Raw genomic sequence first — 18801 nt, forward strand, 5'->3', positions numbered from 1 at the left:
TTATGTATAAACATACACATATATAAAATATATTTATATATGAATTATAAATGCTTACACATCCAAATCTATATACAAAGGGCACAGCACAGTGTTTGGTCCATAATAAGCCTTTAATATATAGGGCTATAATTATAATTAATAACCTAATCTACCATAAACTATATTTATAACTATATTTATAACTATATTTATAACTATATTTATCCCTGACACTCTCTTAACCTAGTGTTCTATGTCATTTTTTCAAAAATAAGGTACCTTACTTTTTCCTGCTTCTTCTCCAATGAACAAGAGGATTTGGGGGTTTTTTCTTGTTTTTTGGTTGTTGGTGTTTTTTGTTTTTTGTTTTATTTTGGTTTTTTTTGTCTTGACAGGCTCCTCCGCTTTCCATACTCCCATACTGGTATTCATTGAGACCCATATATTTCTTTGGACCTGACACATGGACTACAGGAAAATTCCTAAAATAACAAACCTTTTATCCACTTACAAATCTGTAATGTTAAACCTGTAAAGTTTACTACTTCTTTTACATCAGGTGTACATTTTTGGTGGTCCAATGTTCATTTGCATCTGAATCTTCTATAAGGGCTTCAGACTCATTGGACTATAACTGAATCATGCCTCCATCTGCAAAACCACTGCTGCTCTTGTAATAACTCTTTAAAGTGATCTATTTTTTAATCATCTACCATGTTTACTTAGTCCAGGAACCTCAGGTCTGTCATCACCTCCCCACTCTTGCTCGCTGCCTTTCATAAACTGTCAAAACCAGAAGATTCTATCTAAAAAGACCATGGATTCTGTCTCTCTCCTATGTCTATAGCTGCTTTTAGCTTCTGGTGTTTGTCTCACATCTAGACCAACTGCATGTTATAATTTTTTTTGCCTTAACATCTCATAAATTCTTCAGCTTTTTCTATAATTTTCACATTATTTACAATGAGTATGTTATACTTTTATAATTGGAAAAACACACTATAAAAATAACATCTTTTTATAAATTTCCTATTGACTACAGAATAAATTCAATATCCTTATTACAGTCCAGAAGCCACTTAAAATATATCCATGAATTACCTGATCATCTACTATTCCCTGAGCTGTCTTTGGGCCATCTTTTGAACGTTCAAACTTGTATGACATTCTAAGCACTTGTCTCTCATCCTGAGAATTTCTTTTTTTTTTTTTTAATTTTTTTTAATGTTTATTTATTTTTGAGACAGAGACAGAGTGTTAACAGGGGAGGGGCAGAGAGAGAGGGAGACACAGAATCTGAAACAGGCTCCAGGCTCTGAGCTGTCAGCACAGAGCCCAATGCGGGGCTTGAACCCACGAACCGTGAGATCATGACCTGAGCCGAAGTTGGACGCTTAACCGACTGAGCCACCCAGGTGCCCCAGGAATTTCTTATTTATATGTTCATCTTCCATATAGTCTGCAAGCCCCAGGAAAAAATACCATAGCCTCTTGTCAAACTTTCTCTGGTTTCTTGGGTGGTGAGTTATGCTCTCCCCAGCATTCTCAAAACAGTTCGTGTCTAGTAGAGCACCTTCTGCATTGTTTCATAAATATTTATTTTAAAAAATCTACCTCCTTTTACTGACCTTTGGAGTTGTTAAGGGCAAGGACAATACTTTATTCATTTGTAGAAGGAAGAAAGGAAGAAAGAACAGAAGGAAGAAATGAAGGGAGATAGATACGTAATTTAAGGAATAATTTCCATGATTTTAACACATTTTGGAGGGAGAAAGAAATATAATATTTAATATACTCAAAGCATGGTACTTAAAAGTTTTACCTCCCAAAAGTGGAGAAACATCTTCATGGTATTTAAAATTTTTTTATAAGAAACACTTTTTAACATTATATTTATGGATTCATTTAAGCAAAGCTATGCTCTGACCTCTGCGAATGTGTGGTTACATCAGCATTGCCTTTCTTTCTAAACAGTGAAAAGAAATGGGTGATGGTATCTAAATTCGTTGTGAAAAGAATTCTAGCATTGTTTTAGTTGTTTTTGTTAATTTAGACTGGTATCTCCAAGTTCCCAATTCTTCCAAGAGTAAAATTCTTACAATGTCCAGAAGACCCTTCTAAGGTTCTCCACCATTTCCTCTCTGATATAATTTCTGGTCACTCTCCCCCTCCTTCCAGTCTCACTGATTTCTCACTTTTTCTGAAATATGATAATACATTCTTGTCATAACACTTTGCTGAAGATGCTCCCTCAGCTTGGAAAGCCATTTACCCAGATATCTGTTTGATTAACTCCCTCACCTCTCTCAACTAGAGTCTTTTCTACCTGAGTTGTTCCCAGTATGCTTTGTAACTGTGTAGAAAAATTGGTTATTTCTTCCATTACTCAAATTTAAGGCTTTAGAAAATTCTGGCTAACTCAATTGGATCTCAGATGTAAAGATAAGAATTAAAACTCTTCTAAGAGAAAACTATGCAGTAAAGGATTAACTCCATGGACTTGGAATGCCCAAACCCTGTAAATTCTAAAGAAAGGACTACCTCTTTGACAGGCTTTTAAAAGATAAAGTCGGGGCGCCTGGGTGGCGCAGTCGGTTAAGCGTCCGACTTCAGCCAGGTCACGATCTGGCGGTCCGTGAGTTCGAGCCCCGCGTCAGGCTCTGGGCTGATGGCTCAGAGCCTGGAGCCTGTTTCCGATTCTGTGCCTCCCTCTCTCTCTGCCCCTCCCCCGTTCATGCTCTGTCTCTCTCTGTCCCAAAAATAAATAAACACTGAAAAAAAAAATTAAAAAAAAAAAAAAGATAAAGTCTAAGTCTTTGGAATATCCTGCCAGGAAATAGTATTTCTGTAAATCTGGGTTCTTGGACTACACCAGATAGTGTGTGATAACAGTGTGATTTATGATGAATGCCTGTTTTTATTCACATGGGTCCTGGATCACACTGTATCACTTGACCTCTGGAGGTGCTGGAGCCTCATAGCTAGAGTCAGTCACACATACTCCATACCAATGTGACTGCTCCAATAAAAACCCTGGACACGAAGGCACAGATGAACTTCCCTAAATTGGAAATACTTTGTGTTGTGACACATTAGTGCTAAGAGAATTAAGTACTCTGCATATATTTCCATTGGGAGAGGACAAATGGCAGCTTGTGCCTGTTTTCGCATGGACCCTGCCTTTTTCCCTTCACGGACTTTAATCTGTATCCCTTCTCTCTATATATTTTAACTCTGAGTCTTGTATTTCTAAGAAATCATCAAAACTGGGGGCAATCTGGGAACTCCTCAATACAAACATAGGAAAAAACTTTTGTGATCTTGGGTTAGTAACATGAAAATAAATACATTAGCCCTAAAGAAAAAAAATGATAAATTAGACTTCATCAAAATTTAAAATATTTTTGCTTCAAAAGATAACATTAAGAAAATGAAAAGAAAAGCCACAGAAGTGAAGATAATATTTTCAATTGTATATCAAGAATATAGAAATAATTTTTATAACTCAATAAGAAGACAAACATGGGCAAACAATTTGAAGACATATTTCTTTTTAAAAAAGGACAAATTGCTATAAGCACAGGAAGAAAATGTCCAACACTATTTGTCATGAGAAAATGCAAATTAAAAATACAATGAAATATTATTGAACATAATATAAAGATAGACAATACCAAGTTTTGGTAAGAACTTGAAGAAACTGGAATCCTCATATATTATAAATAGAAATATAAAATGATTCATTATTCATAATATCTCCAAAAGGGCAAGTGTCCTTTAACTGGTGTTGGATAAACTGGTGTCCTTTAACAAGTGTCCTTTAACTGGTGTTGGATAAACAAAGGTGGTATATCCATACAATAAAATATATTTAGCAGCAAAAGGGAGCAAAATACTTGTTCATGTTACAACATGGATGAACCTTAAAAACATGCTAAGTAACAAGAGCTAGATGCAAAAGACTATATATTTATATGATTTATTTTATATGAAACATCAAGGAAAGGCAAATTCATACACAAAGCAGATCAGTGGTTGCCCAGGGCTGGAAATGCAAGTTACGATTATTGGCAACGTGTTCAAGGGACTTCTTTGAGAAGATGGAAATGGTCTACAACTGGTGGTGGTTGCACAACTCCATAAATTTACTAAAAATCATTTAATTGTACACTTACAATGGATGAATTTTACAGTTTAGAAAATTATAGCTCAATTAAAGTGTAAGAAAAATCTTGTACTTAAAGGCAGAAAAATAAACACCAAATAAATAACTTACTACATATGAAAGAGATAGGTCTTTTGCTACAGAAAAATGAAGAACATAATAAAGATAAGGAATATAGGGAAAGAAGATGGAAATTTTTCAGTATCAAATAAGGTGGTCAGGGTAAGCCTCACAGAGAAAGGAGTTAGCCAAAGTGACGTCCGGTAGAAGAGCTTGCCAGCCTGAAGGACAAGCATTAGCAAAGACAGGAACATATCCCCAAGTTTGAGGAAAAGTGAGGAGGCTTGTGGCTGGAAGGAGGAGACTGGTAAATGATGAACTCAGATAAATAATGGGAGCAAGAAGAAAAAAATACGGGGCCTTATTACTCATTGTAAGGTTTTTATTTTAAGAAAAAATGGAAAGCTACTGGAGGCTTTTTAATAGAGAAGTGCATAATCAGAGGTACAATTTCAAAGCATTGGACTCTGGAGGCTCTTTTGAGAATAAATTTTAGGTATGAAAGAGTAGAAGCAGGGAGACCAATTAGGTGTCTATTTTGATAATGTTGGCAATAAATTATGGTGTCTTGAACCACGGGGGTAGATGGAATTTGTGGGGGAAGAAAAAACAAAGCATGGGGAAAGGAATTTTGGCATCAGTTTTTCTCTTTAAAAAAAAAAATTAGTGTTTATTTATTTTTGAGAGACAGAGTGTGAGTGAGGGAGGGGCAGAGAGAGGGAGACATAGAATCTGAAGGCCAGTTCCAGGCTCTAAGCTGTCAGCACAGGGCCCAGCACAGGGCTTGAATCAACAAACTGTGAGACCATGACCTGAGCTGAGACACTTAATTGACTGAGCCACCCAGGCGCCCCAATTTTTCTCTTTTTGAAAGTTAACTCAGGGGCTCCTGGCTGGCTTAGTTAGTGGGGCATGTGACTCTTGATCGCAGGGTCGGTGAGTTCAAGCCCCATGTTGGGTGTGGAACCTACTTAAAATAAAATTTTTTAAAAAGTTAAATCATAATTTATGAAGAAGAGCATACACCAAAATATTAACTGTATTTTTCCATTTGAGGAAGTTATTGATAATTCTGTGCCTCTGCATTTTCCAACTTGCCAGCCATGTGCATACACTATTTCTATAAAGCAGAAAAATAATTTTTTCAATGTTCGGGTCACTGAACACGATCATAATGTAACCAAACTTATTTGTTTCCCAAATTTTAAGTCAAAATGGTTACATATGTGAAGTAAACAGTGATGAATGGTAATGTTAGCAATATGAAGAGTAGTTAAAGAAGCAACAGATGCTTCCTGACCCCAGAGCAGTGAACTCACGCTCCCATTGACATGCAGTAGTATTATTACCAAGTAACTTTCCTGGCATTATAGGACTTTCTCCTGTGTTTTTCTGATGCCTAGTTTTTGAAATTGATAATAAATACAGTTCCAGCCATGATAAATATAACCTGGATCAATCAGGAAAGTTACAGTTATGCTCACATTACAATCTCAAAGTCTTGGAGATTTAAACAATAAAGATAATGTTTCTTTTTTAAAAATGTTTATTTATTTTGAGAGAGAGAGAGCAAGAGTGGGGAAGGGGCAGAGACAGAGAATCTAAAGCAGGCCCCGAGGTGTCAGCGCAAAGCTTGACACAGCTTGAACTCACCAACTGTGAAATCATGACTTGAGCCGAAATCGGATGCTTAACCGACTAAGCCACCCAGGCACCCCATAAAGGTAATTTCTTATTCCACCACATGTCCACTACAAGTGGGTGAGGGCAAGTTATCCAATAATTGTAGTCATTTAGGGACGCAAACTGTCAAAGATTCCATTTTGACACGGCCTACCAGGATGAAATATGTTAAATTATGAACTGATTTGTAAAGCATCTGCCTCCAAATGATACACATTACTTCTGTTGTCATTACATTGGCCAATGCAAGTTCTATGGCTAGAAAAGAACTGTAACCTTATGAGGTACTCAAAAGGGAAAACTGGGATAAATGAACATTAATTTTTTTTTATTATTTAAGTTTGCTTCTTGGTCATAAGCTATTCTTTCAAAGAATTGAACATGGGATGATGACACAGGTCAAGTTACCTACAATTATAATTATTCATGAACTAGCTTGCCCAGTGCTATAATCCGGGATTTGTGATGGCAATCATGCTATCTCCTAATATGGATCTCATAAGCAGGCCACATATCCCATAGAGTATTACAAGATGTGAGGTAAGAGAAGAAAATATGAGCTTCAGTTAATGTTCATTTCTACATAAAACAAATAAGAACATTAAGTTATTCTAGTAGTTAATATAAATGTAATATTTAATTTTAAGTTTGCTAATATTTAATATTTAAAAATCCTAGGGGAGCCTTTGTGGCTCAGTCAGTTAAGGGTTCAACTCTTGCTTTCAGTTCAGGTCATGATCTCATGATTTGTGGGATTGAGCCCTGCGTTGGGTTTTGCACTGAAGTGTGGAGAGGGCTTGGGATTTGCTCTCTGCCCTTCCCCCGCTCACATGTGTTTTTTTTTTCTCTCTCAAAATAAATAAACACGAAAAAATTAAATTAATAATCCTAGTTTATTTCTACATCAGATGGTACTCCACATCAGATATATTATTTCTACATCAGATATAGTCCAAAATATAATGAGTCAGACTGGGCATTCCAAAAAATGAGAGTTAAAAGAATGTCCTAATCAAGAGAAAGGAACCCTTGTGTACTGTTAGTGAGAAGGCAAACTGGTGTGGCCATTGTGGAAAACAGTATGGAGGTTCCTCAAAAAATTAAAAATAGAACTACCCTATGATCCAGTAATTGCACTACTGGGTATTTACCCAAAAGATACAAAAACATTAATTTGAAGGGATACATGCACTCCTATGTTTACACCAGGATTATTTACAATAGCCAAATTATGGAAGCAGCCCATGTGTCCATAATAGATAAATGTATAAAGAGATGTGGAATATCTTACACACTCACACACACACACACACACACACACACACACACACACAGCAATACTATTCAGCCACAGAAAAGAATGAAAATCTTGCTATTACAACATGGATGGATCTAAAGAGTAGAATGCTAAGTGAAATGAATCAGTCAGAGAAAGACAAATACCATAGGATTTCACTCATGTGGAATTTAAGAAGTAAAACAAATGAACAAAGCAGAAAAAAAACAGGCAGAAACCAAAAAACAGACTCTTAACTCTATAGACAACAAACTAATGGTTACCAGAGGGGAGGTAGGTGGGGTGATGGATGAAACAGGTGAAGGAGACTAAGAGTACACTTATCTTGACGAGCACTGACTAATACATATGAAACTGTTAAATCACTATATTGTACACCTGAAACTAGTATAGCATTGTTTGTTAACTACACTGGAATTAAAATTAAAAAAAAAAAAAGAATTGTCCTAATCATTCATTTAGCTGCAATACTTCCATATAATGGATTTTATGAGTCAAGTTAAGTTGCCTTAAGAATTGTTATAATCTAATTTTAAATATACTAACTCTCACAAAATAGACAATACCTTTGCAAGATGCTCACAAAGACACTTGAGAATTGAAGATTGCAGGGACTAACACGAAGAAAATGACAGCATGACACATCTATTCCTAGTACAAACTTGTCATCAGCTGCATACAACTGCTACCTAAGGAAACTGCCAATATCAAGTTTATGAATATTCTTCCACATGTAGATTGACGCCACCAACATTAATGAAAATCTGCTCTAAGTATATGTTACATACAGTGCATACTATTAATTTTATCTTTACTTTATCCTCTTAAAATTCTTACTATTGTGTATGTTTTAGAATGACCATAAATATCAATAAAGAAATATATACAATAAGGATAACATGCTCATTTTTTTTTTTAACTGATGAAGCTTGCATTCAAATAAAGTCCTGATCAATTAGGTCACTGATGGGGCATTCCAGCCATGAGCTCACTCTGTGGCCAGAACTGGCTTTTCAATTGTCTACTTGAAATTTCCACTTGGACAAATAACATATATTTGTATTTCACATGACCAAAATAACTTTTGCATTCTCATCGAAGCTTTCCTCCCCCCGGTTTCCACAACTACTCTGTCAAATGCACAAACATCTATCTTCTCTTAAGACTTTCCTTTCTGCTTTCTTCTATATGTTCGAAGTCATAGGAATATTTTTCTCTTCTTCAGATACACTAAGCTCTCTTCGCTCTCCAGATGTTTGCACTAGCTGTTCACCCTGTTTGGAACACTCATCTCTTGGCTAATTTCTTCTCAACATTCAGTCCTCTGCTCCTAAATTGGTTCTTTAGAGCAGCCTTCCCTGATCACCTTCTGTTACAGGCTCCCACCTGCTTCCCTACTGTGCACCAGATTATGTATTACGATGGCCCTGAAGGTCTACAATAACTGTGTCTCCCCACATCCTCACCCTCCTCTTCTACTGCATACCCCTCAGTTGCTCTGCTTCGGCCTCACTGGCTTCCTCTGTGTTTATCAATTAGATGAAGCAAGGTGTTATGTGGCTTGCACTTGTTCTGTCCTCTGTAGGAGTATTCTTCCAGATATGTATAGGATCATTTTCTCAGTTTATTCTGGCCCCTGCTCAAATTTCAGCTGTTCAGAGATACCTGCCTTAATCACCCTCTCAAAAGATCATCCCTTCTGTCTGTCTCAGTTTACTCTCTATCTACTTAGTTTTTCATGGCACTTGAACATATTTTAAATCTATCATCTGTTTGTCATTTGTCCCATTCACTGGAATATAGGCTCCAGTAGGATAAGAGCTTTGCATTTCATCCTCCCCCACCACTTCCCTGCCACTGTAATTCTAGCCTGCTGAACAATACCTGATCTAGTTTTTGTTTTCGTTTTCAGTGCAAAAAATGTGGTTTTATTCAAACATGGGGACAGGACCTGTGGGCAGAAAGAGTTGCACTGGGGTTCTAAGGAATGACTGATTATACACTTTTAAGTTGGGAAGTTGGTTATGGATAGCTAAGTCTCTAAGGAATTTGGAAGCAAACTTTCCAGGACTGTGTGGGGTCCTTTCCTGCTGTCTAGTAAAATCTTAGTCATGAGACCGTTCAGATATATATCAGTGGGCTGTATTCTTTGAGGGTGACTGCTAATACATGTCTTGGGAGGGGGTAGAGATAAAGGAAGTTTCCAAAATGATTTTCATGTATTAAAGAAGACTTACAGGATCTTGGAGGTTGGGCTAATGTCAAGCTAAGGTTGCCTTTTGCCTCTAGCAAAGTATTCACGTCCAGCCAGTTGAGTTCCTGGAGTAAGGTCACTCTGATCAAATATTATTATAATTTATATATGCTATTCAATGCTGAGACTCACCTGTTTCTCTGTAAAACATGTTGCTATGACCATTGCAGTATAATCATTATTTTTGCTTTTTATAATTACATTTTAATTTAACCTCTAGAGGTCAGACATTTATGTGCGTTATATGTTGATGCATTTTGCTCAGTTGATTCCTAGAAATTCTGTAATGGCTTACGTACCCACTGATCATGTCTCCTTTCATTTCTGTGCATTCATGCCTATATTGGGTTTTGTGAATCTTTTTAATATCTGTGATATAAGAGATGATTAACAATGATTTATTGCTTATTTGCGTTTTATGGTTAATAAATTTGAAAAATTTTTATATGATTCTTGCATGTGAATTGCCTTTTACATATTTTTCCCATTTAAAAATTTTTTTATTCATTTCTATTTATTGTTATTTAATGATTTTTATACACATTTAGGTATTTTTTAATAAGGAAGTTTTCTAGGGGTGTCTGGGTGGCTCCATAGGTTAAGTGTCCAACTTCAGCTCAGGTCATGATCTCATGGTTTGTGAGTTCAAGCCCCACATAAGGCTCTGTGCTGACAGCTCAGAGCCAGGAGCTTGCTTCAGATTCTGTGTCTCCCCCACTCTCTGCCAGTCTCTTGCTCACACTATCTATTAAAAATAAATAAACATTTATATAAATAAATTCTCTCTTAAAAATAAATAAACATTTTAATTTTTTTTAAAAAAAATAAGTAAGTTTTCTATTTCACAAGTTCAAATTTTCGTTATTTATTTTTTATATATATAATTTATTGTCAAGTTAGCTAACATATGATATATACAGTGTACTCTTGGCTTTGGGATTCATCTTTTAAAGACTTAGTTTTAATATATTCTTCTATGGTTTCTTCATTTTTATTGTTAGTGTTTCAACTTTTAATGTTTTTTTCTCCTTATTTAATTTATGTTGGCATATGTAATAGTAGTGGAATTCAAATTAGTTACATTTTACTTTTTAGGAATGGTTGATCAGTTTTCCTCATCATATACCAACATTATGGTAATCATGATAATAGTTAAGATTTCCTGTGAGATTTCTATGGGCCAGTCATTTTGCTAAATACTTCATACACAATAGTTCAATTAATCTTCATATCAACCTTCAGGGTCATGATGAAGCCTATTTTTCATGAGTGAGGGACAAAGCAAATGTCAAATGTTAGAAGTTGACTGAAATTATCTATCATTTTTAACAGTCAGGAGGCAGTTGGGTTTTTAACCCACAGTTTTATGCTTCATATCAACAGGGCAACTTAATAAGTTTTTGAGCAACATGTTATTAAAGTAGCATTCAATCCAGTGCCACAAAACTTCATGTCAGCCTTTCTCAAGTTCCCTCAAGCCTCCAAAATCTCTTGTTGTGGAATCATGACCACAGGATGGACAAAACCTGGTTCTACTCTCTGTGTTGTTAGAAGAAGCAAAAAAAAAAAAGATAAAGCATGTTTCCCTGCACTAAAAACAAGAGACACCAAGATATTGAAAGTAGATGCTTAGAAAAAAGATATTCCAAAAGAAAACTGGAGAAGTAATATTATTACTTAACAAAATAGAACTTAACAAAAAAAATCATATAGGAAAAAGGATGATAAAAATAGAGTAAGAAGATATAACCCTCACTAACATAAGCACAGGCAGCAACTCAACCTCAAAAACATGAAGCAACAAAAGAGAAACGAGGAGTGAACTAGATAAATGAACAACTGCTGAAAGATTTCTTTTATAAAATCCCCTCAGAAAAGTAGATGAAAAATAAGCAGTGAGAGCAAAATCTGAATGAAACAATTTAAAAATTCAGGCTACTTGGGATATATAGAGAGATATTATACCAAACACAAAACATATGTTTTCTTTGAGCACATGTGAAATATTCCAAAGCAGGATATATTTCATACCATGAAGAAATAGAAGCCTCAATCAATTCCGAGGGAACAATATAATACAATCTATTGTTTTCTAACAACATACAATAAAATTACTAATTAAAAGCAAAGATCCTAAAAGAAATCCCATATTATGGTAAATAAATAAAATAAATAGTCATTGGATTGAAAAGGAACAAACTGCACTTTGAAGTGCATAACAGAGAAAACACTACATGGTAAAATTCATGAGGAGTCGATTAAGGAAGTACTTAGAGGAAAAATTATAGTTTTAAACTATAATCAAGAGGATCAAGAAATGTTTTTAAAATGACTACTGATTCAACCTAGGAAACTAGAGAATAAGCATGGGAACAAACAGAGAAATGAAAGAAAATAATGAAAATCAAGTCAGAAATCAATAAAAGAAGCAAAGGAATAGAGAATATTAATGAAACCAAATTCTGATTTCCCCTCCAAAAAATTCTGTGGTTGGTCAGTAGTTCATACAGGAGAATTCTAGCAAATTTTAGGGAAGAAATTAAAAGTTTCTCTTTTTTTTTTTTAATTACCCAGAAAATGCTTAATTCTCTGTAGTTAATTTCAGGAAGCTAGTTTTATCTTGAATCTGAAACAGATGAATTTATTAGTTCATTTCAATTATGATTAAATGCAAAAATCTTAAATATAATATTAAATTTCTACATTGTATTTTGAAAATGTGGATATAATATGAAAGGATTCTTCAACTCAAAAAAATCTTTTTTTTTTTTTTCAACGTTTATTTATTTTTGGGACAGAGAGAGACAGAGCATGAACGGGCGAGGGGCAGAGAGAGAGGGAGACACAGAATCGGAAACAGGCTCCAGGCTCTGAGCCATCAGCCCAGAGCCCGACGCGGGGCTCGAACTCACGGACCGCGAGATCGTGACATGGCTGAAGTCGGACGCTTAACCGACTGCGCCACCCAGGCGCCCCTCAAAAAAATCTTTAAAGGTAATGTGTATTAACAGACTAAAGAAGCCAAAGTACATTATTATCTTATCAATGAAGAGAAAAATATTCATTGGGTTCAATATATATTTATTATGAAAACACCTAGCAAGCAGGAAATAGATGAAAACTTCCTTAATTTAGTGAAGGTTAAATACCAATTTTATTATTAATTTTTTAAGTTTACTTGTTTATTTTTGAGAAATAAAGCACAAGCAGGGGAGTGGCAAAAAGATAAGGAGAGAGAGAATTCCGAACAGGCTCTATGCTGTCAGCACAGAGCCCAATGCAGGGCTCGAACTCACAAATCATGAGATCATGACCTGAGCCGAAATCAAGAGTTGGATGCTTAACCAACTGAGCCACCCAGGCGCCCCAGGTTGAATACCAATTTTAGAACATTACACTTAAAAAGAAGGAATTTTTGATGCATTTCCTTTATGATTAGGAATTAGACAAGGATTTTCACTACTGTTTATATACTACTGGAGGCCCTGGCCTACTGTGAAGGTAAGAAAAAAAAAAAGGTTGTAAAATATAGTAGGAAAGTGATGCAACTCTTGATACTTTCTAATAATATCAGTATCTATTGGTTTTAGGAAAGCCAATGAAATAAAAAAGATAAACTATTAGAATTAATGAGTGTTCATTAGTACTGTTGATATTTACTTGCATTTCTTTGGTGATAATCAATGCGAAAACAAAAGATATATGATTATTAGTCAATATAGCAATGTATATACACATATGTAAGTAAGTGTGTGCATTCTAGGAAACATTATCTTGAACTCTAATACATGATCTAGAAGATGAGTTTTGCTTTTCTGTTTTTGTTTTAATGAGAGAGAAACATTGCTCATAGATAGGAAGACCTTACTATTTAGAACTTGGAAGTCATAATTAAAATGATCTCCATATTAGAAATTCCAGCTCAGAATGGTTTCATTAAGAATACTACTAAATATTTAAATGAGAAGTAACACCATATTTGCACATCTTTAAAAGAATTGAAAAAGACTCTACCCAGAGAAGTTCTATTAAGTTCAACATAACTCAGTACAAAAACATGGCTAGGACATTATAAGAAATAAAAATTATAAGCCAATTTCATTCTCTAAAAGAGATATAAAAATCCTAAAAGAAAAAAAAATTAGTGAACCAAATTTAGTGTTATATGACCAAATTGGTTTTATTCCTCATGGAAAATGCTTATTTAACATTTTAAAAATGAATCAATATAAAAAACATAATCATCACAAAAATCACAGAAAGAATATGTGATGAGTTAAATGCACATTCATGATTAAAAATTATTATTAGAAAATTGGATACTTCTTTAACTTAAAACAAACATACTTCAAGATGAATTATTGAAATTTTCTGTGGTTGTAAATAGAGATTGGGGGGGTTATCATTACTCCTATTTAGTATTACATTAGAAACACTAATCAGTTCTTTAACTGAAAAAAAAAATTGGAAAGAAAAGATGAGATCTGTCAATGTTCATAAAATACATGACTGTGTATATAACAAATCCAAAATAATCTAAAGATATGTTTTTAGAATTCAACAAACACAACAAAGAGAAAATGAAAGTTTCAAAAGGTACTATTTATAATGGAATGAAAAAAAAATCAAGAATAAAAGGAAGTGCAAGAACTCCACACACAAAAAAGCTATAAAATGAAAAGAGATCTATATAACTAGATAGCTATACCAGGTTTATGGATCAGAAGACTTAATTTAAAATGGTGCCAATTTGGGGCACCTGCGTGGCTCAGTCAGTTGAGTGTCCCACTTTGGCTCAGGTCATGATCTCATGGTCCGTGAGTTCGAGCCCCATGTTGGGATCTATGCTGACAGCTCAGAACCTGAAGCCTGCTTTGGATTCTGTGTCTCCCTCTCTCTCTCTCTGCCCCTCCCCCTTCATGTTCTGTCTCTCTCTCTGTCAAAAATAAATAAACATTAAAAAAAATTTTAAATGGTGCCAATTCTCTCTAAACCAAGGCATTGCTAAGCAAAATGCCAAGAACACTTTTGTGGAAGTTGGTAAGTTAAATGTACATGAAATATATATGAAAATTCACACTGCCTAACCTGAAAGAGAATAATAAATTGGAAGAACTTATTCTACATTATAATTCTCAATTTTGGCTGCATGTTATAATCATCAGGGAGATTTTCCAAAACCTGATGGTGACACCGCACTTATCACATAATTAAATCCTTATCTTCTGAGGAGAGACCTAGGCATCGATATTTTCGATATTTCCCAGGTGTTTCATGTGCAACCAAGTTTGAGAACCACAGGTCTTAGAGCATATCATCATATATAACATAACCTAAATTATGTATTGTTGCAAACCTGCTTTAACTAAAATACGGTGAAATTAATGTAAGAATAGCAATTAGTTGAATGGAACAGAATAGATGCTGTGGAAGGAGACCCCACATGTATGGACACTGTTAATGACTAATGTAGCCCAGTAAGGCAGTAGGAAAAAGGCAGTTTTTCAATAAAAGTCACTGCACCAATTGGCTCCATAGAAGAAAAAAATAAACACTAATTTCAACCTCAAATCATATACAAAAAAAAATCAATTTTAGTAGATTACAGATCTAAAGGAGGGAGTAAACAAATGGAATAGATGCTGAGAGAATGTCTTCATGAACTTAGGATAAAGAAAATTCTGACAACACACAAAAAGGAAAATAATTATAAACTGACTACATTAACACTAAAATTAAAAACTTCCATTCATCAAAAGGCGACATTTAGAAAATGAAATGTCAATTTATGGACTGAGAGAAGACATTTGCAACACAGGTAACTGACAAAAACTGATAAAGGGTCAGGACCCTCTCTTTCTCTCTCTCTCTCTCTCTCTCTCCACACACACACACACACACACACACACACACACATACATATAAATGCATATATATACACATATGTATGTATTTAAATTTATAAACTCCAATAAAGAAATGAGCCACCGACATGAACAATGTCTTTCACAAAATAGAATTTCCTAGGTGCCTGGCTGGCTCAGTCGGTGGAGCGTGTGACTCTTGATCTCAGAGATGTGAGTTTGAGCCCCATGTTAGGTTTAGAAATTACTTAAAAATAAAATCTTTAAAAAAAATAGCATTTCTAAAAGGCCATTAGTCACCAGGGATATGCAAACTAACCATGAGCTACCCTTATACTCTTCACAGAGTAACTGCAATTACGAAGACTGATAACATCAAGTGCTACCAAAGACATGGATTAATTGGGACTTTCATAGATTGCTGATGGGAATATAAATTGGTATAACTACTTACTTGGAAAAATTGTTTTTCATTATATATCAAGGCTAAACATATACATAGCATATGACATGGCAACTCCACTTATTCATATACCCAACTGAATGCACATACAAGTGAACACACTTGGACAAGAATGTTAATGACATTACTGGTAACAGCTCCAAAGTGGAAATAATCCAAATGTCCGTTAGCAATAGAATGGATAAACAAATTGTGGTATATTTATCCAACAGACTATTATACACACTATATAGAACATCATGGGTTAATTTTACAAAGATAATGTTGAACATATATGCCAACCAGAAAGAATACATACTATAATTTTTCATTTGTGTAAGTTCATAAATGGACAAAAGTCAGGATAATGGTTACCTTTGGAGAAGATGGTGGATAATGATTGAGAAAGGGCACAAACCAGAGCTTTCAGAATATTTGCAATTTTCTATTTCTTGACTACAGTGGTGGTTATATAAATGTGTTTACTTGTAAAAATTCATCAAGTTGTTCACTCTTTTCTCTTAATTGAAGTGTAACATAGCAGTGACGTAGTAAAGAATGAAGATGGTCGGAACACATGGAGAGACATGCTATATTCTTTTGTAAGATGACATAAAGATGCCAATTTTTCTCAAGTTAATCTATAAACTCAATACAATCTAATGCAAATTCTAGTAGGATTTCTTAAGTAACTAATTTCTCTAAAAACATAATTACAAGGTCTATGAACAGCTAAGTCAACTTAGAAAAAAGGAGTAGAAACAAGGGACTGGTCTATACATGAAATATATTTTAACACTTAGTCTGGAACCATTGTTACACACATTGGGTGATTTGGGCACAATCAAGAAAAAACAGACTGATGGAATAGAAGAAATATTTCAGAGACAGACTGATCCAGATGTGAGTACCTAATATGATGTAAAAGTAGCCACATAAATCAATTGGGAAAGGATGACTAGCTTCTCAAATGGTACTGGGAAATCAGATTTATTATATGGAAAAATCTAAAACTGGATCCCTCCATACCATATCTAATCCTCCAAATGGTTTAAAAACTAAATGAGAAATATAAAACTGTAAAGTTGGTATATAATAATAAAAATATCTCTGTAATTTCGTATGCAAAGCTTCAAAAACACAAACGATGAAACCAAAAAAAAAATGATTTGGGGCTGGCGTAGGAACAAAGATACATTTCTTAATATTGTATACATGGAAAAATACGGTCTGATTCCGTATAATCAATTGACAAATGAATTAAACAAAATCCAGTGCTAAGCTGATATAGCAGAGGTGTGTGTGTGTGTGTGTGTGTGTGTGTGTGTATGAACTAGGTCTGATATTTGTCAATTTTTATTGCATAATATAATAATATATATGTAACACATTATTTTGTCTTGAATGAGAAAGATTGGACTGCCAGAAGTTATTTACCTTAATTTTCCAGTAGTTTGTCTGGATCTAATTCTATTACTGCCTCAACCCTACCACTCTTGTGACCAAAAATATATATTTTCCTAGAAAATAACTCTTTGTCTTGCATGTATTCAAAGTAATTCCGTAAAGATTCTAGGGTACCTGTTAATAGGCTTTAACATTTTTCTACTGAACTAACATCATAAGTCACATCGAAGCACACTAACTTATTACATAATCTTAATGAAACCCTGATTTTTCAATACAGATTCTTAAAAATTATCTTGCAATTAGTAGATATTAATTTCTATGCCTTCAAATAAGAATGTCATTATCTAAAGAGTTAGGAGTTAGGCCACTCCAGAAGAAGTGAGAGAAATGTTGGCATAAGCAACATTGCAAAGTGGTTCAGAGTTTGGTTAGTTTTTCTTTCTAAACACTGTGCTTTTAATAATTGTTTTTGTTTTTAAAAAATACTTTTTTTATATCCTAGAAATATAAACATGGATAGCGACTCTTCACTCTTGGAGTATAACCCATTTCAAAGAGGCGGAAATAATTTACCACTCATGTTGGACTATCTGAAGGCCTCCAGAAAGCTCACGCTTTTCACTCCATTCCTTTTCCCTATCTACCCCAGAGTCCTATTAGTTTCTCTTCTCTAGCACTCTTAGATTGTGACTGTTTCGTCAGTTACTTTCTCTCTTTTGTGATCACCTTCCTTTCAAAGGAACTCACATATTTTCTATTAAAATTTCCCCCTCCGGTTTCCAAGAGTACATATCTTATGAGAACTTTCTAGCCAGCCAAGGGATAGGAGAGTGCTTACCTTCAAAATAGATGCCCGACTGGACTTCTAGAACCCTGGGAAGGGTCCTGAGGTCAAGGGAGTGAACGAATTCCTCCAGCGTCATTGCCATTGCGCTGACTTGGGTCTTGTGCAGACCTGGTACTTACAGAAGCTGCTGGCTTCTGGGTGTCACTTGTCTGCAGCTGTAGTTTCCCCTTCTCATTCCTCCCTCAGGCAGGCAGGGATGTCACGCTACCGTCCAACTGGGGTGGAGTAGCTCTATGTGGGTAAGACTGTGAAGAGGGAAGGAGGAGGCAGGGACAAAAGGTGTGACAGCTCTTTTTGTTCTCATTGTGGCTTCATTTCCTTCTGATGCTGAAGTAGAACAGGATGGGGGGGGGGGTGGTGAGCATGTCTAAACAGACAATGCTAAAAAAAATGAGAGCTGATTAGCAGCTCGCTCTGTCTGTTGCCAGCCAACAGCAGCAAGACTGGAGTGAGAGTTGCTTGTGGCTTTTCAAAACCAGAAAGGAACAGGAATACAGGACGAGAGTCTAATCTTAAAAATGGCACCATGTTAATTCTTTATCTCTTTAGTTCATTTCTAAAATTTGGCTTTGTGCCTTATTTGCATACCCTCAGTGCTTTCATATTAAATTTGGTTACAAAAGTGCTTTGTGTCAGCTCTTTTGAGAAATCTGATACTCTGAAAAGAGAGGATCGAAACCAGTTTTTATTCTTCCACATTAAAAATTTTGCTGAATCTTAAAGGACGGTGGGGGAGGGGTACAATATGCAAAGTGAAACAGTAAATTAATCCAGTAAATTAACATGAATTTTTTAAT

General features: G+C 35.0%; 1 protein-coding gene across 1 annotated transcript in view; it reads right to left on the reverse strand.

Annotated features, from left to right (window-relative positions):
- THEMIS (thymocyte selection associated) overlaps positions 1 to 18410 on the reverse strand; it is a 197931-nt gene extending 179521 nt beyond the window's left edge. Inside the window, exon 1 of the mRNA XM_043592288.1 lies at positions 17996 to 18410. Coding sequence (XP_043448223.1) covers positions 17996 to 18086 — 91 coding nt within the window. The 5' untranslated portion in view covers positions 18087 to 18410. The remainder of the gene's footprint in view (positions 1 to 17995) is intronic.
- Between the last annotated feature and the right edge of the window lie 391 nt (positions 18411 to 18801).

Source organism: Prionailurus bengalensis, chromosome B2, assembly GCF_016509475.1.
Source record: "Prionailurus bengalensis isolate Pbe53 chromosome B2, Fcat_Pben_1.1_paternal_pri, whole genome shotgun sequence".
In the NCBI taxonomy this organism is placed as follows: Eukaryota; Metazoa; Chordata; class Mammalia; order Carnivora; family Felidae; genus Prionailurus; species Prionailurus bengalensis.